The sequence below is a fragment of the Pungitius pungitius genome, chromosome 7 (assembly GCF_949316345.1).
Source record: "Pungitius pungitius chromosome 7, fPunPun2.1, whole genome shotgun sequence".
In the NCBI taxonomy this organism is placed as follows: domain Eukaryota; kingdom Metazoa; phylum Chordata; class Actinopteri; order Perciformes; family Gasterosteidae; genus Pungitius; species Pungitius pungitius.
The window spans coordinates 1,859,925-1,883,977 of NC_084906.1; the positions used below are offsets into that span (position 1 = coordinate 1,859,925).

At 43.9% G+C, this 24,053-nt stretch overlaps 2 protein-coding genes across 18 annotated transcripts in view; one reads left to right on the forward strand and one right to left on the reverse strand.

Annotated features, from left to right (window-relative positions):
• Positions 1-14,956, forward strand: part of dock7 (dedicator of cytokinesis 7) — a 39,167-nt gene extending 24,211 nt beyond the window's left edge. For 2 of the 17 annotated variants that reach the window (XM_037470050.2, XM_062563602.1), the window contains 28 exons: positions 14-103; positions 1,987-2,082; positions 2,198-2,338; positions 2,481-2,594; positions 2,748-2,915; positions 3,098-3,237; positions 3,624-3,793; positions 4,433-4,608; positions 4,730-4,912; positions 5,414-5,573; positions 5,849-5,945; positions 6,547-6,564; positions 7,582-7,678; positions 7,815-7,949; positions 8,044-8,196; positions 8,646-8,804; positions 8,991-9,091; positions 9,179-9,371; positions 9,477-9,620; positions 9,909-10,040; positions 10,572-10,586; positions 12,243-12,368; positions 12,451-12,540; positions 12,623-12,859; positions 12,959-13,102; positions 13,202-13,308; positions 13,391-13,558; positions 14,338-14,956. In XM_037470050.2, coding sequence (XP_037325947.1) covers positions 14-103; positions 1,987-2,082; positions 2,198-2,338; positions 2,481-2,594; positions 2,748-2,915; positions 3,098-3,237; positions 3,624-3,793; positions 4,433-4,608; positions 4,730-4,912; positions 5,414-5,573; positions 5,849-5,945; positions 6,547-6,564; positions 7,582-7,678; positions 7,815-7,949; positions 8,044-8,196; positions 8,646-8,804; positions 8,991-9,091; positions 9,179-9,371; positions 9,477-9,620; positions 9,909-10,040; positions 10,572-10,586; positions 12,243-12,368; positions 12,451-12,540; positions 12,623-12,859; positions 12,959-13,102; positions 13,202-13,308; positions 13,391-13,558; positions 14,338-14,380 — 3,597 coding nt within the window. In that variant the 3' untranslated portion in view covers positions 14,381-14,956. Of the gene's footprint in view, positions 1-13; positions 104-1,986; positions 2,083-2,197; positions 2,339-2,480; positions 2,595-2,747; positions 2,916-3,097; positions 3,238-3,623; positions 3,794-4,432; positions 4,609-4,729; positions 4,913-5,413; positions 5,574-5,848; positions 5,946-6,546; positions 6,565-7,581; positions 7,679-7,814; positions 7,950-8,043; positions 8,197-8,645; positions 8,805-8,990; positions 9,092-9,178; positions 9,372-9,476; positions 9,621-9,908; positions 10,041-10,571; positions 10,587-12,233; positions 12,369-12,450; positions 12,541-12,622; positions 12,860-12,958; positions 13,103-13,201; positions 13,309-13,390; positions 13,559-14,144; positions 14,165-14,337 lie in introns of all 17 variants that reach the window. The other 15 variants (XM_037470055.2, XM_037470062.2, XM_062563598.1 and 12 more) reach the window with 10 other exon arrangements.
• Positions 14,957-15,149: 193 nt separating this feature from the next.
• Positions 15,150-23,816, reverse strand: usp1 (ubiquitin specific peptidase 1). Its single transcript, XM_037470068.2, has 9 exons — positions 23,699-23,816; positions 22,959-23,183; positions 21,327-21,471; positions 19,810-19,902; positions 19,541-19,707; positions 18,675-19,336; positions 18,122-18,280; positions 17,764-17,965; positions 15,150-16,734 (listed from the first exon to the last, which is right to left on the reverse strand). The coding sequence occupies exons 2-9, from the start codon at positions 23,123-23,125 to the stop codon at positions 16,038-16,040; spliced, it is 2,292 nt and encodes a 763-aa protein (XP_037325965.2). The 5' UTR covers positions 23,126-23,183; positions 23,699-23,816; the 3' UTR covers positions 15,150-16,037.
• Between the last annotated feature and the right edge of the window lie 237 nt (positions 23,817-24,053).

Here is a 24,053-nt window from a genome sequence, read left to right on the forward strand (position 1 = left end):
ATCCCACCCATAGGCCATGGAGCGCTGTGGCAATCGCATGTCTTCGCACACTGAGAGCGCCAGTTTCTTGCAAACTTTAACAGGACGGTTGCCCACAAAAAAGGTAGAGCCACTTGCACTGGGGGAGGAGCCGACCCCGCCCGACACTCTATTCGCCTTCCTCACCTGTCGTGTCTGTGGATGTGTGCCTCTGAATTGGTCGATGTCGTATTTGGTGGTTGTGAAGTTTGTTATATGCTGAGTGTTGCTGCTCTGCCTCTCGTTCTGAATGTATCAATGTAGTTTTCATGCGACATAAATGTTGGTTGTAGTCTGGCTAACTTAGTTTGGGAAGTCTCCTTTCATTGGAACACTTCACATGAGTTCAGTTTTCATACAAGGAGTCAGTTAAAAAATGACCCTACATGTTTTTGCTAGTAATACAAACTTGTTGTTGGCTGGGCAGCGTTTCAGGATACAATCTGCTGCAAAGGTTATATCAATAAAAGAAGACATAGAGATAATGTTTCTATTAAAATCACCTAAAGTCAAGATAATAGTAAGGAAAAGGACACAAAATAAAGATACAAATGATTGAAAAGATTACTAAATGAATCAGATTCTATTCCGACATAATCTATTCAATATCGTGTACATATGTCAGTATGATCAAGGAGAACTTGCCAGACTGCACAACAGTTGTTGTGTTAGCCAGACAGTTTTTCATAAAAACACACACCTAAACCAATGCAGGTTAATTATGCATAATTCCTACAATAAATGAATATTAATATTTCCATTCCAAAAGATTCCAGCTCAGACTTGGCTGTAGCTGCTTGCAGCTTTGTGAAGAATTGCTCAGATAAACAACTTCACACTGAACACTGGACTTTCTTTGGTCCTCAGCAATACACCTTCCGTGCATTCAGTAGTAGTACGGTCAGTAGCAGGTAAAACGATGTGGTGAAATACCAGGGGTGGACATTGTCATAATGCAATGGAAGGAGCCTGGGGGCCAGCTACATTTGATTATATTTAGATATGTAACATTCTGACTTATGCTACTATTCTTTCTCATTATTACTGGAGGCAACTTAAAAAAAGCTCATCAAAGCACTTGACAAATATGCAACGCAACGTATACAACTTACTGTGTTGTTGTACTTCGGAAAATATCATTGTACCATTATTTACCATAGCGAGAAATGTTAATTATTAAACAGATTTAGATTTGACCCGCAGAATATAATATTAAGCGTGTGATGAATTATTATCAGCATCATATTTGAATGGACAGACAATAATTTTAGCACATTGTGCTGATAATGCCTCTTTCACCTTCATTGGAAGTACACGTTTGAATGAACTTACTGTGCAGTAGTGATAGTTTCATTATTAACAGTTAAGAGTTTTACATGTAAATTGTTAGTGGGAAATTAAGCCCCCAGCAAGACACCTGTCAAGTGTGAAGTAGATTAAATGAGCAGTTCTCAAGATGCAAAACACATGATTATCAGAAAGTTACATTAAATAATATAATTTGCATGGTAATAAAAGTATCTTTTATCATTCCACAAAAATGAAAGTTGTTGCACACAATTCTACAATTTATATATTTTTAACCTTTAATGAATTTCTATGTTTTGAGCTGGTAACCCTTACCGCAATATGTCTATGTATACCTTTTGTTTTGGTTAAACGTCACTTTGCTTTTAATCAAGTTAATTTTCAGTGTTGCGGATGCAGGAGCTTTACTGGACTGTATTATTCTTTCATTTAGACAAAGTTAGAATTGCTGATCATTTTGGGCTAAAACTAACTCTTTCATTTCATGCCAAAATTCCCATCAATTAATTACACGTTGAGTACATTCGTGTAGAATAACCTGTTCATTTTCATCAAGGCGGACATGTATACATCTTGTGGTGCCTCACATGCTCTCTGTCTCTCCGCTCTCTTACTCTCCATCTCCACCACCTTCTCTCTGTTTTCTCCTGCTCGGCTCAGCTCTTCCACGAGGAGTTGGCCCTCCAGTGGGTGGTGAGCAGCGGCAGCGTCAGGGAGGGCGCTCTGCAGCAGGCCTGGTTTTTCTTTGAACTCATGGTAGGAAACAACAATTTCACACCCGAAATAGCCCGGCCGTGGACAGCTGGGTGGATATGTATTGTGTTGTGCACAGAGGCGTATTTTTCACACGACAATCAACCTTTAACCACAGGTTAAAAGCATTATCCACCACCTGTACTTCACTGAGCGCCTTGAGTCGCCCAGGAAGAACCGTTTCCCAGAACGCTTCATGGATGACATCACGGCCCTGGTCAGCACCATCGCTGGGGACATCGTGTCCCGCTTCCAGAAGGTGAGTAACCTGTGTGTTGTAATAAAGTTGACACAACAAAGGATGTCCCATATGACGCCGAGTTTGTTTCAATGACTTTATAACTAGCTAAGGATCAATCAAGTTCAAAGCGGCTTTCAAGGCTTGTATCTTATCCAATCAGGACCTAGAGTTGGTGGAGAGACTAAACACGAGCCTGGCCTTCTTCCTCAACGACTTGCTGTCAGTCATGGACCGAGGCTTTGTCTTCACCCTAATCAGGGCATACTGGAAACAGGTAACGTCCTTTTAGTATGCATATTATTTATTGGAAGTTACAGCCAGATATTGTGTGATTCTTTTATTTCTGGTGCTTTGAAGCATACCTTTCTTTTTTTTTAATTGTATGATTTTGCAAGAGAAAATCTATTAATTTTTATTTTACTTGCAGGTGTCCACAAAGCTTTATGCTCTGCAGAACCCAACCCTGGAGTCTTTGAGGCTTGATTTCTTGAGAATTGTTTGCAGCCACGAACACTACGTCACCCTGAACCTGCCCTGCAGTCTGCTGACCCCGCCGGCCTCGCCTTCCCCTTCGGTGTCTTCAGCAACTTCACAGGTAAGGCGTCTAGGGGCCCGGGGACATTTGAATACCTGCATGCAAACAGAAATGCACCCAGTGATACAGTCATACTCTTCACCTTTAACAGCTGACATCTCTGACATTTCTGCTAACTTAACAACTTAAACATCCCTTGCTATATTAACGCTTTAGTTTTGATGTTCTTTGTTCTCCCACAGAGCTCTGGGTTCTCCACACATGTCCAGGACCAAAAGATAGCCAACATGTTTGAGCTGTCTGTCCCCTTCAGGGAGCAACATTTTCTGGCTGGACTGGTGCTGTCTGAACTGTCCGTGATACTGGACCCGGACAATGAAGGGTCAGTTCTCTTTGAATGCACACTCTCTACACCCTTTGAGGATCTTTTTTGTAAAGAAAGAATTCATGTCGGATTGAGTGCGAAACAAATGGTCATCACTGAGATGCATTAATGGCTGCTATTGTGTCCATTTGTGTGTATCTTCCCATTAAACTGCCAAATATTGCAGTAAAAGGAAAGTGATATTCTCCGATAAAAGCCTCTGTATCTGTAGCTGAGAGATAAGCCTGTTTGCACTCTGACATGCATTTATGTGGCTGAGTTGAGGTTACGTTTGATGAGGCTAGGTTCTCTTGTTCTCCCACCCATTGTGCTTTTCAAATATAAATGTAATTGAATTTGAAAACATGTATCTAGCTTTCCTTTTACCTTCCTTTTCCCTGTAGAATGTTTAGCCTCCATAAGAAGGTGGTGAGTGTGGTTCATAACCTCCTGTCCAGCCACGACTCCGATCCTCGCTACGCCGACCCTGAGGTCAAGGCCCGCGTCGCCATGCTTTACCTACCTCTCATTGGCATTGTCATGGAAACACTAACACAGCTCCATGACTTTACAGGTAAAGATTGGGAGTTTCTTCAAAAGTACAGTACTCTATATATTACTACTATATATTTTGTTTGGTATCTCTTTTTTTAATTTCACCTACAACTATGAAATGTCAGATGTTATCTCAGTATGTCAGAAATGTTTCCTTCCTACTGGCATGCAACACTGTGGTTTGGGGTTCTCTCTCTTGAAACACGATGTTACGAAATGCCAAATAACCTTAGCTATTCAAACATATGCCATGGCAGTTATATTTTGACCTGAAATAGCACATCCTTTGGAACTCAGAAGGTTATCATTTGACCTGCAGTGTGTTGCACAATAACATGATCTGCAACCTTAGTTCATCTTCATTGCATTTCTGTTGTGCTCCGTAAACTGAATAATATCTGATCAATTTTTTTGTGTATTTTTTTTATCCAAACAAGACATCCCAACTTTTTATAGCATCTACATTAGCAGTTACCTAGCTTGTTTGTACATGGTGCGATTAGTCTATGGAGGTTTTTTCTATTAATAGTTATGAGTCTCACTCTTTTTGTCTTTAAATACATCCACATCACATTTTCACTGTTTTTTGGAGTAACACTCTTGTGTTGTCTTTAATTCCAGTTAATTTGTTAACTTTCTCATCTCTCCATATCACTAGAGTCCCACAACCAGTGGGGTCGTCCAGGTCCTCAGGGAGCGGCGATGGGCGGCGGTGGAGAAGAGGCGGAAGGAGAGGGTAACAGCTTGATCAGCCAGACTGTCGCCATGGCGATAGCAGGCACCTCCACCCCCACTCCGATGTCGCGACCAAGCAGTTTCTTGCTCAACGCGCAGGTCCGAGTCCACAACCTGCAATTCATTAAAGGAACAGTCCTCCTGCTGGTCATTGCTACGACATTTCTTTTCGGACAATGTCCTTGGCTCCTGGCTGATTGCTCGCCGTCCGTCTCTCCAGGCCACTCGTCAGCACGGGACCTTCTCGGCCGAGTCAAGTCGTAGTCTGCTCATCTGTCTGCTGTGGGTGTTGAAGAATGCTGACGAGCTGGTGTTACAGAAGTGGTTCACGGACCTGTCGGTGTCTCAGCTCAACCGCCTCTTGGATCTCCTTTACCTCTGCGTCTCCTGCTTCGAGTACAAGGTAACATCAGCAGGGAATACACCCATCCAGTGTGACATGACAGACCGCTATGCGGCCGTCGGGGGCACAGAGAGGGTTGAGTAGGCCCGCCTATTCAGTAAATGTTGTGTTACATTCACGTCCAGGGAATGCAATGTATTTTGGTCGTATTACAGCTGATTCTGTGTTCACTTTTTTTTTTCTTCTAAAGCTTCTGTGGATTAGTTTGTACCATCCTCTTTCATTCAGAAGAAGCTTTTCTGCAGTGTAATATGCTTTGCCTAGTTACGGTGTTGTTAAAATAGTAGAAGCAGACAACTTTCCCGCCCCCTATGCTTTAGGCATCCATTCATTTCTTTGTCCTCGGCTTTCCGCTGTCTCCGCTCCGCTTGCTGTTTGCGTTTCTGTGCTTGCACACTTTTATGCTTTAAACATGCTTTGCCTGCTGACTGCTGTGGTGCAAATAACTTCCTGGCTTTGTTCTCTTGTCTGTCCACTCATCCTCTGCCTCATGGATACAAGGCCCATGTTGTGTTCACCATGCAGGGGAAGAAGGCATTTGAACGGATGAACAGCCTGACCTTTAAGAAGTCCAAAGATATGAAGGCCAAGCTGGAGGAGGCCATACTCGGCAGCATTGGTGCCAGACAGGAGATGGTGCGCCGCAGCCGCGGGCAGCTGGGTAGGGTTACACATTTCTGCACTTGCACGTGCACTCACAAATCACCATGTTTTGGAAGCACACACCAGACCAAAAATGTTAAAGCTAACGCCGTAATTACGAGACAAGGAGAAGGTGCTGCAATGGTGAATCCGGCTCTCCACCCACCACTTTAATATTATTATAGATCCTATAACAGCAATTTAGCCAAAGTTAGTGGCGGTTTTCCTGTGTACACATGCCTTTCACCACCAATAAAACCAACAACAACCCTTTCCTCTTTCCTCACCCTTTAGAGCGGAGCCCATCAGGCAGTGCTTTTGGCAGTCAGGAGAACCTTCGATGGAGGAAGGACATGACCCACTGGAGACAAAACAGTGAAAAGATGGACAAGTACGTACTTCCTTACACTTAATCCACATGCAAATCCTTACTAAAGTTCAATGACACCAAAGCTGACTTTTTAATAAACTGTGTTCTGTAGTTTTTCTTCTCCGAAGGAACACGCGGACACACACATAAAATAGTACAAAAAGGGTGTATACAATATAATCCATAAATGTTAGGAATATGACCATCCCTACTTTAAATCTTGTCTTAAGTCATTTGGAAGTATAAACTGAAATAAGAGTGATAGATCATCATTTATCCTCTAATCAGGATATCACTGCTAAAGTCCATCTAGTGATACAAACACCTGAATGTTGTCGGCATTTTTAGATACAGATTTAAATACATTATCAATATGATTATCAAAATCATTTAGATGTTTTCCCAGCAACTACAGTTATCTGTGTTGCACAAAACTCAAAAGCAACATTTTTGTATCTTATTTCACTTAATTTGACCCATGGTGACAAAAGGTACAATTTGATGCTTCTTTTTTTTTTCATTACTGAACTTTGCTGTTTCTCTGTTCTTGTTGTGAACTGAGCCAGCCTTTGTTTTTAGTTAATTTCCATTTGTTCTCTCACATTGCTGTGTGTTCATGTAGGTGTCACAGATCCATCAGGTATTGTATGGCCCAGCGTTGCAGTGTGCTCCTTTCAATTCCCCCCTGCTTTACTTCCTTGTTTATGGTGTATTCACATGCTTGTGGTCAGCTGGGTGCCACTGATCCTGATTAACTTAAAACTAGTCTGTTTTGGGTGAGGCACATTCATTATTCTACCTGCTGATGCACCCATGTCGTGATACATTTTGTTTTTTATTTTCGATTTTGACTTTGACTGAAGTTCACACATGCACATGAATGCACCAAAAGAGACCCCCCCCCCTTCCCACCATTCCCTCTGTCCTGGTAACAGTGTGTGTCTCAGGGTTGGTATTGGTTGCAGTGGGTCTTTTTTTGCTTTTTAACCAGTGTGCTTCTTGTTCTGGGATTGTGACTCATGTGCCTCCCTGGTTGTTGCAGCAGCAAAAAGAGAGACAATATAACATCAGCTCTTGTCTGTCGTAGTTTCGTTGGTTTTACTTTTAAATAGGAGGAAAGTCAGATGCATTGCTATTACAAGCCTATCCTGTTGGGGTTTTATACTCGAACACATGGGATATGAAGATGTACAACATTCAGCCCTAGCGTCGTACCTATGGAGCACGAGCGGATTACTTGACTGTTATTAACGAAGAACAACCTCCTTGATGCCTTCAAACATCTCCCCCCTCTCTGGGGGAAAGGTTTGAGGTTTGAACAAGCTGCCCACATGAGGGTCAGCATGCATCGTTTCTGTTAATCATTTGTTAAGTTTGAGTTCTGTGTTTGAGGGGAAACAACATCTTGCCAAGTAAAATGTATTTAATTAAAGATTAAAGACTAATTTTACCAACTTTGGGCTTTGGTTGCATGAAGGTGTCCTACATCATCAAAGTTAATGAAAACAAGCTCAGCATTCCTTTTGCTTCCTACATTGATTATGACTAATGTGGTGATCAGAAGCCTATGCAACCTTTAAGGTTGAACATCATCAGAATCGCAATTTGGTAGTTGGTAATCACTTGTTGAGGGAATCTTCTGGTTTCTTTCCTGCAGGACCCGAGCCGAGCTGGAACATGAAGCCCTTATTGATGGTAACCTTGCGACAGAGGCCAACGTAATTATTCTCGATACTTTGGAGATCATTGTACAGGTATGCAAGTGCTCAGTGCTTTCTTCTTTCACCCATCCAGAATGCTACCATGTATGGGTGTGCTCAGAAATAGTAAAAAAAACGAGGGCCCGAACAGGCTCCTGTAACGGCTGCACATGTTTCACCCTCCCCTCAGACGGTGTCAGTGACCGAGTCCAAGGAGAGTGTCCTCGGTGGGGTGCTGAAGGTGTTGCTCCACAGCATGGCCTGCAACCAGAGCGCCCTCTACCTGCAGCATTGCTTCGCCACACAGAGGGCGCTGGTGTCAAAGGTTAGACTACTGCACTTGTTATTCTTGCACTTTCTTCCAGGACTTAATACTTGCACTTTGTCAATTTTGGGTGTCTTTCTCTCTGCCTGTGTAGTTTCCTGAACTGCTGTTCGAAGAGGAAACGGAGCAGTGTGCCGATCTGTGTTTGCGACTGTTAAGAAGCTGCAGCAGCAGCATAAGCACCATCAGGGCCCACGCCAGCGCCTCCCTCTACCTGCTCATGAGGCAAAACTTTGAGATCGGCAACGTAAGTGCTGCTAGCCAAAGTGAATCTGGGATGGGGAAATGAAAGGCCGTTTGGATGGTTGTTTTCAAAGAGCTCCAACAATGTGTCACTAGTGAGGGTTTAAAAAAGCACAACCTGTACCACACATCTTTACGTCATATGAAGACATGCACTTTGCAGGCCCTTCTTGTTCAGTGACAAGAAGTGGGTCCGAATAAGAGGCCAGATACAGTAACTGTCACTTTTTTTTACATTGTGAGAAAGGACATGATTAATAGAAAGGACAGAAAGGACATGGACTCAACAGAGATGTGGGTTCATATTGCTTCCAATGATTAAATCTATTATTACGCACCCTTCAGACACCGTTAGAAATGACTTCCTTCGCACTGATCCATCACACCACAGTCAGGGCCTTTGACTTCATGTTTAGAGTTTGAATCTTTATTCCTTTGTGGTTGCACTTTCAGAACTTTGCAAGAGTGAAGATGCAGGTGACCATGTCCCTTTCGTCCCTGGTGGGAACGTCTCAGAACTTTAATGAGGAGTTTCTGCGTCGCTCTCTGAAGACCATCCTCACCTACGCAGAAGAGGATCTGGAGCTGAGGGAGACAACGTTCCCAGATCAGGTACAGATGAATCCATGAAGTTATGTTGTCTTTAGTTGTCTTGGGGTAGTGCTCACTGACTGCTAACCTGAGGATTGATTTTATTTACAAAATACACTGATTTTTTACTAATGCTCGCTTCTGTATTTCTGCAAGATGAAAAATCGAGCTAGCAGTAAGACACAGCCCTCACTTTTTTTATTTCAGGTCCAGGACCTTGTGTTTAACCTGCACATGATCCTTTCCGACACTGTCAAGATGAAGGAGCACCAGGAAGACCCTGAGATGCTGATAGATCTCATGTACAGGTACAGAACACTCAAGCAAGCACCTTTTGATCCCCTCCAACCGTATTTCTGCCCTGAACTCACTCATCTTTGATCTCACCTCTCCAGGATTGCAAAGGGTTACCAGACATCACCTGACCTGCGGCTGACGTGGCTTCAGAACATGGCCGGAAAACACTCGGAGAGGAACAACCACGCGGAGGCCGCTCAGTGTCTGGTGCACAGTGCCGCTCTGGTGGCAGAATACCTCAGCATGTTGGAGGACCGCAAGTATCTGCCTGTGGGATGCGTGACCTTCCAGGTAAGGAGAGCGCTCGGTACGCAGAGTGTGGGTTCACATGCTCGGCAATACAAATGTCCGCTGACGTTCTTTTTGTGTTTCTTTGTGTGTGCGTGTGCGCTCCAGAACATCTCCTCCAACGTGCTGGAGGAGTCTGCGGTCTCCGACGACGTGGTGTCGCCAGACGAAGAGGGCATTTGCTCGGGGAAATACTTCACAGAGATCGGCCTCGTGGGACTCCTGGAGCAGGCTGCTGCCTCCTTCTCCATGGTGAGAAGTGGAGGAGGATGGGATGGGGGGGTGTCGGGGGGGGAGATGAAGGGACGTGGATGTCGCCCACTGGCTTTCGGTTTCTCTCACCGAGCGAATGAACTCATTTCACAATGAGTCTTTGTATTCCTTCGTCACCCTTAGACAAAGAGCAATGTACGGTTGTAGTCAGATGTGTGTGGGACTTTTCCAATGACCTTAATTTATATCTATGAATTTAAGTTGTGTTGAGCTATTTTTGAATGAGTGACTGTACACTACTTACACTTGTCTCCATCTCCCCTCCAGGCGGGCATGTACGAGGCGGTAAACGAAGTGTACAAGGTACTGATTCCAATCCATGAAGCCAACAGGGACGCAAAGAAGCTAGCCACCATTCATGGTAAACTGCAGGAAGCCTTTGGCAAAATCGTGCATCAGGTAAACGCACGCGCACACGTGACGCAGATTTACTGTTTGGCACAAGTGTACTTTTGTCACACGCAGTACATCTGTTGACTTTTTGGGTGTGTTTAGAGGGAGGAAGTATCTCCCAGCATGATTTTCATAATAAGTCACGGAACAAATCCAAGCCGTGGTTCGTGTTCATGGCGTCAAAATACGTCACGCTCTTCAAATAAATAACGCAGTAGCCACACCAAAGCAAACGGGAAATGTTTCCTTGCACAAACACAGCTTTGCTTGGATTTATTATTTGGGCAAAGGTTACCGTCGTTGTGTGTGCAGAGCAACTACACGAGGCCAAAGGTTTTTGGTTATGAAAAGGATGAAGGATGTGAAGGATGTGTTTTTGGTTGTGTTCCTCGGAGGTCAGTTGTTCTCCACTCATTCTAATACCCTGGAGTGCATTATTCTCGCCGTGACGTCACTGTGTGCACAAACGCCACGGTGCAACGTGGGGGGTGTCCGTGTCTCTTGGTTCACTTGTCCTGTATTCTCTTTGTCACACAGAGTACTGGCTGGGAGGTAGGTGGCTAAACAGTTCCTGCTTGGCCCTGCTCGTGTTTCTCTTTGTTTTACTCTCATCTCTTTATTTGCTAGCCGTGGGCATTCTGCTGCTCTCTTTGCTTTGTTACATCCATTAACATCTGCAGACAATGTACACCTGTCTGCCCCCCCCCCCCCCCCGCTCCCCCTCCCCTCCTCTCCTCTCCACGTGCGAGAGGAGCCTGTTGTTGCGGCATGGGAGCCCCGGTGTGGGACTCGGTCTCAGTGAATGCGTCACCTGCACAATCCGCACTCCTCCTGTTCTTCATCTTCTGACGCCGTCACGCTTCATCTCATCTCCTCTACCAACCACGGGGCTCGATTTCAGTGCGCTGCTTTTAGGCGAAGGCTCTCCACGCGCTATAAATGAGCCTTTTGGAAAAACAAGCTGTTGCAGACTTGCATTGGGTCAAAGCAACTTCGAGGCAGTCTGGGTTTTTTTTTTTTTTCTCCCCAAAAGGGTTCAACTCACAGTAGTCTCAGGATTGCTTGATTTATCCCTTTTTGATTTTGATTCATTTTTATTCTCGCCCTTTCTTTTAAAAGTTCAAACTAAATCGACCCCTGATATTTTTCATCCATTCTGTTCTTTTGTTAACTGTATTAACCTCTGAGTTCTCATGGTGTGTTGCATGACGTGGACAGAGCGCTCTGAAATGCACTGAGGGTGCATGTCGTGTTTCTGACGGTTGTTGATCTATTTTTTTCTCACTGTGTTTTTCTTCTATTTGTCATAATTGTTTGCGTCTGCATGGTTTGGCTCCACAACTACTACGTTTAAGTTATTTTTTTTAAACAATGGAGAAATTTATCTTTTGTGTTTTAGTTTAAGTTGTTTTTTAAATTCTCTGGAGTAACCCGATCCTAAAATTTGTTTTCTGTTTTCTCCTTTTTGATTTCCCTGGTTGCCGACCCTTCCTTCCCACTTTACTTAATTGTGTGTTGTGGTAAGTTCCTCAGTTTTAGGGCCTTATTTGCTTGAATTTATTTTTCAGTTTGAGCAGTTGTTTTTAAGATTTACCAAGAGGGTTTATTAAATGATCTACGCGGTGGCGAAACTCGTCCACAGCTTCTCCCTCTGGACGCACTCACTCACTCACACCGGTACATCAGTCATCAGGTATCAGTCCCGCTGTGTTTTCTGAACTTGAATAAACGTAAAGCCGAAATAGCTTTCCAGATGTCTGAGGGGAACAAAATTCAGTTTCTGGATTTGATGGAAAAGGGTTGAGTTTATTTATTTCGAAGTGATCCCGTTCTCTCAGGTTTTCTCTGGTTAACTTCCCTCTCAAAGCAGAGGAAACACGTTCACAGAACATATGTAGCTGAGCAAAATCAAGAAAGTTAGCCTTGACTTCCATTTCGTAGCAGTAGCGGTTTGAGGTGTTTGTGAATACGTCCTACATGCTTCTTACTGTGTAAATGTGGTTACTGATGGCTACAGTTGTGTATGGACATCTTGAGGTTGCTGATCAGCTAAACCAGATGTCAATATCTTCAGATCATAGAAAGTGGCTATAAGCTACAAGACATGTTTGTACTCTGTTACACTGATTGTGTGACACGTGGTTTTAGAAAGAGTTCTTATATATTTCTGCACTAACATGCATCTCCCCCTGCTCTCAGGACGGAAAGAGGATGTTTGGTACGTACTTCAGGATTGGAATTTACGGTTCAAAGTTTGGTGACTTGGACGAGCAGGAGTTTGTGTACAAAGAGCCGGCCATCACCAAGCTGGCGGAGATTTCTCACAGGCTGGAGGTAAATTCCACTGTGAAGCCTCGGTATTCTCCTGTAAAGGGCTCAGGGTGCTTCTGCTAATAACTCAGGAGGTTCTCCTCAGGGTTTCTATGGAGAGCGGTTTGGAGAGGACCAGGTAGAAGTCATTAAGGACTCGAACCCCGTGGACAAGTGCAAGTTGGACCCCAACAAGGTTGTAATTTGTGGATACAGTTCAGAGTGATTTAGCTCAAAACGTCTGAGAATCCATCTTCCAACCATTGTTGTTTGTGCAGGCATGCATCCAGATCACGTATGTGGAGCCCTACTTCGACACGTACGAGATGAAGGACCGCATCACCTACTTCGACAAGAACTACAACCTGCGGCGCTTTGTCTACTGCACGCCCTTCACTCTGGACGGGCGAGCCCACGGGGACCTGCACGAGCAGTTCAAACGCAAGACCATCCTCACCACCTCCCACGCCTTCCCCTACATCAAGACCCGCATCAACATCATCCACAAAGAGGAGGTGGGCGGAGCCGCAGAAGCTTTTCATCCCTCCCATTTCATGGCGGCAGGCCGACGGACGGATGCGTTCTGAGCTTGAAACCGCTTGTGCTCTTTCCAGATTATATCCACACCCATCGAGGTGGCAATAGAAGACATGCAGAAGAAGACCCAGGAGCTGGCCTTCGCCACCCACCAGGACCCCGCTGATGCTAAGATGCTACAGATGGTCCTACAGGGGTCCGTGGGCACAACCGTCAACCAGGTAAGGTTTTAGTGAGCGTAGTATTTTAAGGGTTTTATGAGCGTAAGTAAAGTTGTAGAAGAAAAGTCTCAATGTTTTTTTCTTTTTTTTCTTCCCGAGGGTCCTCTGGAGGTGGCTCAGGTCTTCCTGTCCGATATTCCCAGTGACCCCAAGCTGTACCGACACCACAATAAGCTGCGGCTCTGCTTCAAAGACTTCACAAAGAGGTAGGGACTGCCAATGATGGAGGAGTTCGTTATGTAAAGTGTGGCACAGAATTCAAACGCCAGCCGTTCCTGTGTGTCCAAGGTGCGAAGACGCCTTGCGTAAGAACAAGAGCCTGATCGGTCCGGACCAGAAGGAGTACCAGAGGGAGCTGGAGAGGAACTACCATCGGCTGAAGGAGGCGCTTCAGCCGCTCATCAACAGAAAGATCCCACAGCTTTATAAACCTGTGCTTCAGGTCAACTCTCACAGGTAGGACACCCTCTGCCCGTGTTTCCTCTCTCCTCCATGTCTTGCCCCTGAGCCCCATGTGACGCTGTAACCTCTGGGCCGAGGTCAGAGGTCACAGGGGGCTGTGACACTGACTGCTGATTGGCAACGTCACGCAAAGGTCGTTCTCAGGGCGGTCACGCTAGATCCTGGTCTACAACAACGTCTATAAGCTTCAACCTTCTCTCAGAGGAGACACCGTTGCTCACGGTAGTGCAACTTGTGTAACTGTTCATGGCCTATTTTACCACATACTATGTTTAGTTTTTTCAACACATTATACAGACTTTTCTAATGACATTTTTTTCACATTCTATAATTTTACTATTTGACGATGGTATTGAAGATGTACTTTACCAGGAGTTTTGTTATGTCTTTGCGTGACTTATTTATGACAAGAAACATATTTATTACCAAACTATTTTACAATAAAATAGTCTTTCACTGGTGTAACTGGTTGGAACGACTTTCTTTAGATACATGGAATCAGTCTTATCTATGGATTCCTGCAGTGTCTTTTGGTTGTGAATTTACTTGAGTCTTTGCTTTTGCTTCAACATTCATGCAGCAAACGGACAGCTTGACCAGGTAGCTCGGGACTCTCACTTTCTTGTGTTGTAGTACTTTCATCTTTACAATGTTGCTATTCTCTCTCTGCCTGATTCTGGTTTAGATGAAGGGAACCAGATTTACCAGTGATTTTAAATTCACCCAATCACATCCCTGCTTAATGGAAACATTTGTTTTCTTCTTGTTTCCAGAGATTCCTTCAGCAGAATGAGTCTTCGCAGGTTTGACATTTGAAGATAGAGCAGAACAACAAACGGCACGCACACACAAACCCACAATATTAATTTATTCTTGATTGTAAATAGGAGTTTTTTGAATGTTGGTCATTTTTTCCTGATATGTCAAAAGAAAAGGCTAAACGTGTTGCAGCTTGGTACGTCACAAACTGTTACACAATCAGAGGGGATTTAAAGAGATGCTTCGGCTGGCAAAAGGAGACACGTCTTTAATGTCAGCCTCCACTTTCCAAACCAACACAACCTGCTGGAGGAAAAGTACTAACGCCAATGAATACAAAGACTCCTGAGATCCCTTCATTGGTTCATCGAAGTGCCAAAAAAACACTTGTGCTTGTTTGACAAGTGTGCAGAGAGGGTGTGATTTTAAGTCAAGCTGTCCAATGATGTTATGTCAAAAATCTTAGATTTCATGTGTGCACTTTTTTATTATGGTGTAGCAATGCGTTTTGCAACAGAAGTTTATTTAATTTGGGGTGAGTGGATAAAACGGTACCATTATTTATCATACTTTAATCATTTTTATTGAAATGTTAGGCACTTTGAACATCCCTGTATTTGTTTTAAATATTTTACTAAATAAATATTTTAATGTTCTATTTGTTATACAGTTGTTTTATTTTATGTTGGATGTGAAGGACTATTGCTGGATGAAGGTCACAACTTTATTGCTTTAGAATTTAACACAATTACAGATGGAATGGGTTACAGTTTCAAGGAGACAACACAACGTGTGTGTGTGTGCGTATATATATTTCATATTAAATATGGTCAACAATAGGTATGAATCACTTGGCTTTGATCCCTGAACCCATGATTGGACATAACCATTGTTGGACCTGAGACAATGTGACCTTTACTGAATATTTTAATGCAATATTAAGAAATACAAAATGAATACCTTGATGAAAATAATTTTGTGGCAAGTTAACATGTTCTTGGTATAGCTGATTGAGATAGTCTGACATTTATAAAAGTTGAGTATGTAGGTTGTTTATTCACTTGCAAACCCAAATTGTTGTTAAAATAACTTCTTAATTGATCTTCTTTAAAGAGAATCCTCTTTCATATGACCAGCTGATAAAATAACTTTACATGCTGCAACCAACACCTGCAAATTAAGAATACCAAGCAGAGATACACTTGGCATATATTAAATAAAAGTCTGATGTATTAAAAAGGTATCAGTGCAAAACAGAACGTTTGTGGGGAGTCATGGAACTCGGTAAATGTTTTCTTCATAACAGAAAGTCAAAAACCTCCATATTGTCTGTCCCCTTCCCTTATGAAGCATGTTTGTATTGCTTTGAAATAGAAAATCAATCTAAGCTTAGTCGAGTGATATTCCAAACATGCACAGCACTGACAGTCTCTTGATAACACAAATTCATTTTAGAAAAATAAAAAGGCATCCATTTTCAGATAGACTGTTAAAAGAAAAAAGTGCTTTTCTAATTAGTAAAAAAAGAAAAAGCCAGAGAGTAGACCAAAAAAAAAACGAATTCTATGAATGTGAAGAATCACGGATCAGAAAAGGGGGAAGATAATCCGCAAGAACATAGAAAAGTGAATTGCCATTTCGCTGAATATTTCTCCAAAACCCAAAGTATTTAGTACGTTTGTAGTATTGAAAAACAAAAAAGTTTGCGTGGCCGCTACAGTTGGGCTTCGGGCATCCTTCTGTAGAACAGCAGGTAGGGCGTGGACGAGGACAATGTCTCAGGAGAGCAGGCTCGCAGGAAATCCTCCTCCTCGAACAAACGCACCTCAGAGTCATCAAACAGCAGCCACTTGCCCTCGTACTCCTGGAGGCTGTTTAAAACCTGCGTGTCCTTAGGCGCCTCCTCTCCTGCTGCTTCCTTCTTAAGTCCGGCTTCACTGCGAGGGCCCGACCCTTTAGCGGGCTTCTTCCGTTTGGATCCCTCGGTCAGGGAGCTAGGTCGACTCCTCTGGCCTCCCAACAGTCCGACTCCCCCCTCCGACAGCTTCTTTCCTCCCGCTTTGCTGCTCCCCAAACTTCCACTCCTCAGCCTCCTCGCGCTCAGGCTGAAGGACACCTCTCCGTCATCGTAGTCCGGTGGCTCCTCCTTCACTTGGACCCCCCCGTTAGTTTCCTCCTCCGTTTCTTTCCGGTCGCACGGCGAGAGCTTTTCATCCGTCAGACCAGACGCGCGGACGTAGGCGGTGTAGTGGCCACTGCTGATGGTGACGCCGCTGTGCATGACCACGGCAAACAGCTGATAGCTCTGAGCCTTGGCGGACGAGGACTGAGTGCACCAGTCCTCCAGAGACAAGGTCAAAGGGGTCTGCAAGGGCGTGTTCACCTTGGACAGGCCGGCGTACGGGTCCGAGCTGGAAGGAGAAGAAGTGAGACTGAACTGAGATCTGTAGCAGCATCTTTTAGCAGATACAATCCAAATCAATCGGTATAGCACATCATGAAAGTAACAAAAAGTACAGTATGTCAAAGAAGCAGAAAAGCTAATAGTATGTATAGTAGTTCACAAAAAGTAGAATACGCCGTGACATTGTGCATCAAAAACAGAAACCAGCGGTGCCTTATAAGTAGGGTTGGGTATCGTTTGAATTTGAACGATTCCGGTTCCCAGGGTCAAAAAAGTTTGAGATATTTTAAAAGAGCTCCCAACCTCAAATCAGGGACACTTTCGCTGACGGGGGGGTGCTGGCGGTCGACGCGGGGAGTGCTAGCACAATCTTTTTTTTTTCTTTGCAGCGCCAGCCTCACTGCTCATTTTAACAGATAGGACCGCTCCGCTCGCGCACTGGTCTGATGCGTCACAAATTCACAACAACCGGGAGTTTTTTGCAGAGTTTTCGGTTTGTTTCGAAAAGTGTAACCACGCTTTGGACCGCCGACGTACGCTACACATGTTCGATCGCGCTGTTACGCCAACACTTCCGGTGGACGCTTCTTCGTTGGTGTTCAGCGGTTTCTATTTCCGGTCGGCGCCGGCGGACTGAGAATCGAAACAAGGAATCGAATTTTAAACTTTTGAACCATACCGGGTAAATCGCAAAGCTAGTTCCGATTCCAATCGATTCTCGATACCCAACCCTACTTATATGCATCCGAAATAAAACTTAAATGTTTAAATTAATGGAGGATTGATTTTAGATTAATGGCACGAAAGATTCCAAAATCACCATAACACAATGTGATAGATCTGCGTTGTGATGCAACAACTCGTGGCCATGTTTACTTTCAGTCAATGAAAACTTTGAATTTCCATCTTTAAAACTAGCAAACGTCAGAATTTTTTCCAACCCATTGTCGTTGCAGCCGTAGAATATTCATCAATTCTTTGGAAGAAAATACTGAAGGAGATCAGAGAGGAAGCTGATTGGAATGAATGAACTCACTCTAAAGTGTTGGCAGAGAAGCGCTTCAGGTGGATGGTGATGACTTCGGGGGTTTTGTCAAACAGCAGACTCCTCTCCGCCTCGGTGTAGTGGTGACACGTCTCACAGAAGTACTTGTCCTCGCCGACGATGCGCTCCACCGAAGCAAACTGAGCGATGGCCCACTTCAGAGTCTTCAGCTCTGGTTTGGGGTCCGGGGACACTGGGAAGAGAGAGGACGGCACATTGGTTTATTCACCCTGCATTGTGGACTTTTAATAAAAGTTTTCACAATAGAAATGTTTGCTTCAGGCTATGGAGTGAACATGGTTTCTTTTTGGGGAGGATTGGCAGCATTGTTAGAAGTAGAAGCGCTTACCCCCCGAGAGGTCGTCTGGGCTGCTGGGCTCGTCATCGAGTACCGGCACACTGATGTCCTGGAAATCTTCTCTCCGTTCGGTGAAGCTCTCGCACTCCAGACAGCGCGTCCTCAGCAGCAGTTGTCCCTGGAACAAGTGCTCCATCAGGTCCAGCCCCTCTGGGTGGGAGACAAACAGCTGGGTTTGTTCACTGATTCTACTGCGCAGAGGTTGGAGTCAGAGGACAGGAACTTGTCTCATCATTTGACCTTTAGTGCCTCTTTAGAAAACACTATGAATTATTTAGAAAGTAACACAAGGCTCAACAATTACTATGATATAATAAAAGGACTGAATAAGATTTGCACAATTTGTTCTTTAAAGAAAACTCATCTTGTACAAGAAGTAACCAAATCTCCAAAAAAAAAAAAAAAAAAAAATCACTGACCGTTCATTTCTACATTTTCTTGCAGTTACCAATCAGTTTATTTGATCAAATCCTTCATTTTCTGTAAAACTGATCCCTCATTAAATGACTGTCCCATTCCCCTTACAATAATAATAATCTCCTACCTTGACGTTTTGCTGCCTTTTTTTCGGGTGACCTCCCTTCGCTGGTCTTCTGTTTGGGACTCGGCTCGTTCTCCTGCTCCGCTTTGTTTGGGTTCTTCACGGTGCTGAGCTTTCCCACGCTGAGGAACTTGGAGAAAATACTTGGTTGTTTCCCAGAAGGCCTCAGCCAGCTCAGCCTGGACCTCTTCTTCCTTTCTTTAGGGGCCTTTTCCTCTTTGTCCTCGCCGTCACTCACCTTTTCCTCCGCCCTGTTGAGCTTCTTCCCCATTTCTTCCTCTGCCTCCTTGTCTCCACAGGCGTTTACTGTGATGTCACTGGAGGACTTCCTTTTTGAACGGGTGGGGGGTTTACAATCCTCTGCATCACATTTCTTCGGCTTGACAGATTTGGGCTTCTTTTTGGCATTTCCCACCTCAGTGTCACTCTTTCTCTTGCCGCTGAGTTGGCCGTCGTCTTCGGAGGAAGTTTTGGATTCTGATGCAGCGCCGCTAGAATCCACCTGGACAACGCTCTCAAGTTGGACCTCGGTCTGCCCGGCATCCCCCTCCACCTCTTGCTCCTTCCTGATGGTGTCACAAGCCTCTTGGATATATCCCAGGATGCATTGCAGCACCTCTTGGGCATCATGCTGAAGATAGCCTTCATACATGGGGTTGAGCTGCCTGAAACCCACACAGAGCAGCCATGGATGGACAGTTAAGGATACTTAAAGTATAACGTTTGCGGATCCACCCTTATGTGCTGCTATTCTTTGGGGATTTTAGATACAAGTGGACTAAGAATAATGTATTTAAATGTTTCCCAGCAGACAAAAGATTGCATCCTTTTGGATGGCCGGAAAGGGCAAAAATGATCAAAATCATTACCTGAGCGTGTGGAGTATTTTTCGAGGAGGCGTAGCAAGTTCTCCTTCACTGAAGCTGTCGGGGTTTAACAGAAAGCTGGACTGCAGCTCCTCCACTGATGTTATAAGACTGTTGAAGCTCCCAAGGAGCTCCATTTGAGCAGGCACAGCCTCGTCGATGACTTCTGACTAAAGAAGTACAAAAAAATGATCTTGAATTAGTGATGTTGATCAAATAGTTTTTATTTATATATATATATATAAAAATAAAATTATTTTATTTTCACTAACCTCGTCTCTTTTGTCAGTTTCTTCCTTTGATAAGTCAGACAGGTTGTACAGTTTCTTTATTCCTTGTCTGAGGCCTGGGCAGTAGTACAGCACCTTGCAGAAAAAGTAAGACAAATTATTAGGGCCGGGACTTTAGCGCGTTAATTACGATTAATTAATTACAATGTGAATAAAGATTAATTAATTACACAAAAAGTAACACATTAAACATTTTTTACACATTTTTACACTTATTTTTTGCACCGCGGAACGTTTCTCACTGGATGAGTTTCGGAGGACCGATTATACTGGAGCACCAACTAGCGTCCATGACTTCAGACAACAACAAACCACAGTGAACATGAACGAAGAAGCTAACGAGACCGTGTCGGGTGGCCCCGTGAATGGGAAATCTTCTTATAATAAACACACGGATGGAAGCGTCGATAAGAGCGTGGTTGTGTGCAAGCTGTGCAACAAGGAATTCACATCGAGCCTCAAGTATCACCTCAACGCAAAACAATTAGCAGCTAGCGTGGACGTACAAGGACCCGCACTGCACCAGATGACTGGTTTAAGGACCAGGGTAACTAAGTCCACGTCTGAAAAAATAACCAATGTTCTGAATGTACTTGAAAGTATTGGTCTACTTAAAAAAACCTAGTTTACAGAAGGTCTACTTACCTATAGGCTACCTGAATTTCTGAAAGTACTATATTTCTAAATATGCTATTTCTACACTTGTCTGCTGGAATTGGTTGAACAAAAATAAAAATCCATGTGAAAAAAATTACTTCTCACTCTTCTCAGGTCAAATATTTATGCAATTAAAATGAGATTAATTTTGATTAATTAATTACAAAGCCTCTAATTAATTAGATTAATATTTTTAATCGAGTCCCGGGCCTACAAATTATAAATCATATTTGTCCCATGGAAGACGTCATCATTTTTTGTTTTGTGTAAACAAACCAAAAAACTTTTCCTCACAAGAACTAAAACTGTGAGGTTGCTTTGTTTATTTGTCTTCCTCACAAACAAACCTCAACCCCCCCATAGCTGTGTGTTCATCTGCCTCCTGTTCTTGCTGCACACCCAAAACTGTTACCTGAGACATGAGGAGAACTCTGTTGTGAAGTTTAGAGATGACAATGCCTTAATCGGTTGGGTTACAAACAAAAATAAAAATGTACAAACTTGCAGATGGGTGCTCAGAGTCCTCACACAGCAAACTTTACATGGCGAGCACAAACCATCCCAACTGCAAACTTTAAAAACTGCTATGTGGTGTGCACGGCTCAGGACAGGAGGGGTCTACAGCTGGTGATTAATAGCATCCAGATCATCATTGGTACCCATTTACAAAGCATTCGTGATATCAGGGAGAAGAGGAGCCTACGAAGGTTTAAAACGATACCAGGAGACAAAACCACGACTTGTTTACCCTGCTGCCAGTTGGGAAGAGATAATTAACTATCAGCTGCTGAACAACAAATGAAATATTTACACACACCATGTCTGCAGTGACAAGGACCCACCTGTAAGATACAGTTCAAATAGCAGGTGTTGCCCAAGTTGTTGAAACCCACAAATGGCACCAAGCTCTCCCTCTTCTCATGTGACAGGAGAGGACCAGGTGAGGATGGGCATTGGGAAGGACCCGCGACGGCCTGATCACAGCCGCTGAACAGCAAAAGAAAACCGTTTCAAATTAAAACAGCATTGCTAATGGAGGTTTAACCAACAATATGTTTGCAATTATTATTGTCTGCCATACAATATTTAATATTAAAATGATAAAATATGATTACTTGGCTATTCTTTTAAAATATACAAAGTTTCTTTTTAAGCTTGAACTTTGCCATATGTTGATGATTCCTCAATTGAAAAATGCAAGGTCAAAGGTAGGGTTGGGTATCGAGAATCGAGAATCGATTGGAATCGAAACTAGCTTTGCGATTTACCCGGTATCGTTCAAAAGTTTAAAATTCGATTCCTAGTTTCGATTCTCAGTCCGCCGGCGCCGACGGAAATAGAAACCGCTGAACACCAACGAAGAAGCGTCCACCGGAAGTGTTGGCGTAACAGCGCAATCGAACATGTATAGCGTGCGTTGGCGGTCCTAAGTGTGGTTACACTTCTCGAAACAAACCGAAAACTCGGCAAAAAACTCCCGGTTGTTGTGAATTTGTGACGCATCAGACCAGTGTGCACGCGGGTGCCGGGTGGCCCGAGCGGAGCGGTCCTCTGTTAAAATGAGCAGTGAGGCTGGCGCTGCAAAGAAAAAAAAAAAGGTTGTACTAGCCCTCCCCGCGTCGACCGCCAGCAGCCCCCCGTCAGCGAAAGTGTCCCCGATTTGAGGTTGGGAGAGTTGCGCCCCCCCCCCCTCCTACGTGTGCCCCGTGTTTGACGCGCTGCCTCTTCCTCTGATTCCAAGGGTTCGTCCATCAGTGGGATCAAGGTAACGTTTAAGTACCTGCAGTATCATACACTCACGTGTAAATGTGTTTTTGTGAGGTTTCAAAAATAAAGCTCTCTGGAGGAAAGTGTACCCCTGTTAAAATATATTCATAATTTATAATGTTTATACAATATTAAAGTTCATAGTTTGATATTTATTTTGTAGTTGAAAACAGCCCTGTTAGAAATTATTTATTAAAGTTAATAAAAAGAATTAATATTGATGGAGAAGGTCAGACTATTTTCTTCAGAAAGACCCTTGGTTAGCTAGCTCATTTAAAATATCTTAAACTTAAACTTTTTTGACCCTGCCTCTTAAAAGAATCGGAATCGAGAATCGCTGGGAACCGGAATCGAAACCAGGAATCGGAATTGGAATCGGAATCGCTCAAATTCAAACGATACCCAACCCTAGTCAAAGGACTGAATGGTCATTGAGATCGCAACGAGAGTAAAATTACTATGCATTTAAAAAAAAAATAGAAGGTATCCCCGTCTAAATATACGTCAATGTGCCCTCCCAAAGCCGGGGGATTTAGTACAATAATATGATTAAAATGTCGGGGCAATGTGTTTGAATGACTATCTGGCATGTTTTGGGTGTCGCACAGAGAGAGTTAGTCTAACCAGACCTTTCCTCAACAAAGTAGGCTAATAACTAATAACTTTTGCGTTTATCCCAGATAGATCTCACAAGACACATAACCCACCTGGCCTCGGGCTCCACTTGTTCAACTGCTTTGGGCTCATCAGCTTGAGGTTCGGAGAAGTCCAAAACCCGCTTGGTTTCCTTCTTGTGGTTGTACCTGAGGGACAGTTTACTCTTCTTCACGGGGCTCCCCGCCGCCACAACATTTTCACCCTGCTGAACGGGCATCGTTCTCCTCGGAAGGTGGTTTTCTTTTTTTTTTAAAAAGATGCAACAGCGCACCTCACTGGCGGGAAAGAGAAACACGGAATAACAATAAATGAGCGCCATCAGAGTTCAACGAGAGCGGAACTTAAAAACTACGCAACGCGTGTTGTCGTAACGTCAGTTAAATACGGTCAACTATCTGTTAACTATCGAGCAAACTAACATTAGCTAACGTTAAACCATACTAACGTTAGCCAGCAGCAATAGGGAGACCTGCCCGGTTCAACCGAATGAACCACGAGTTACGTAACATGTTCTCGTGTCCCGTGTTACGGAGGGTCTTTATCAGCAGGGCAACGGAGCCGTTCACCGACCAGCAACCGACAGACGTTGGGAAGCGCGGGAAGTACCCGGACGTAGAAGCGGCGCACGAGGACCCGCAGTTTTTAATCACACGGCACGGAGACGAAACTGGGTCAGAGCGCCGTGGTTGTAAAACGGCAGCACGTAATGTCGTTTTTTTTTACAGTCCCCCCCCCCCCCCAAAAAAAAAACACTAGCTATGAAAACCCCGCGAAGCGCGTACGTTCTTACTTGACGGAGTCGAGCCAGTTCGAAGTCTTAATATATTTCACACGGGATCCAGTCAGCGATCATATTTTGCCATTCGAACGGCGCAGCAGAAGTTGGCGCTTTTTTCTGACGGGGGACCCGGAAGACCCGCAGGCGTCTGTACTGTCGCTGGAGCGCCGGCACGAAAAAACACCCCCCCCCCCCTAGAAAAGGCCAAATAATGATACGCCCTGCAATTAAACGTATTTTAGAGGCATAAAAAAAATGCCTTTCAATTATCAAGTACGTTTGTAAACATTATGTCAGCAGAAATAGTTGCATTTCAGGCCTCAGGCTTTGATTCGGTCACCTAACAATTTTAGGCCCACATGGCCAC

Excerpts from the sequence above, each read along its gene's own strand:
- usp1 (XM_037470068.2), bottom strand. The coding sequence starts at position 23,125 with ATGCCCGTTCAGCAGGGTGAAAATGTTGTGGCGGCGGGGAGCCCCGTG. Across the intron at positions 21,472-22,958 it reads CAAGTGGAGCCCGAGGCCAG|CGGCTGTGATCAGGCCGTCG; the intron begins GTGGGTTATGTG and ends TTTGCTGTTCAG. Across the intron at positions 19,903-21,326 it reads ATTTGAACTGTATCTTACAG|GTGCTGTACTACTGCCCAGG; the intron begins GTGGGTCCTTGT and ends TTTTTCTGCAAG.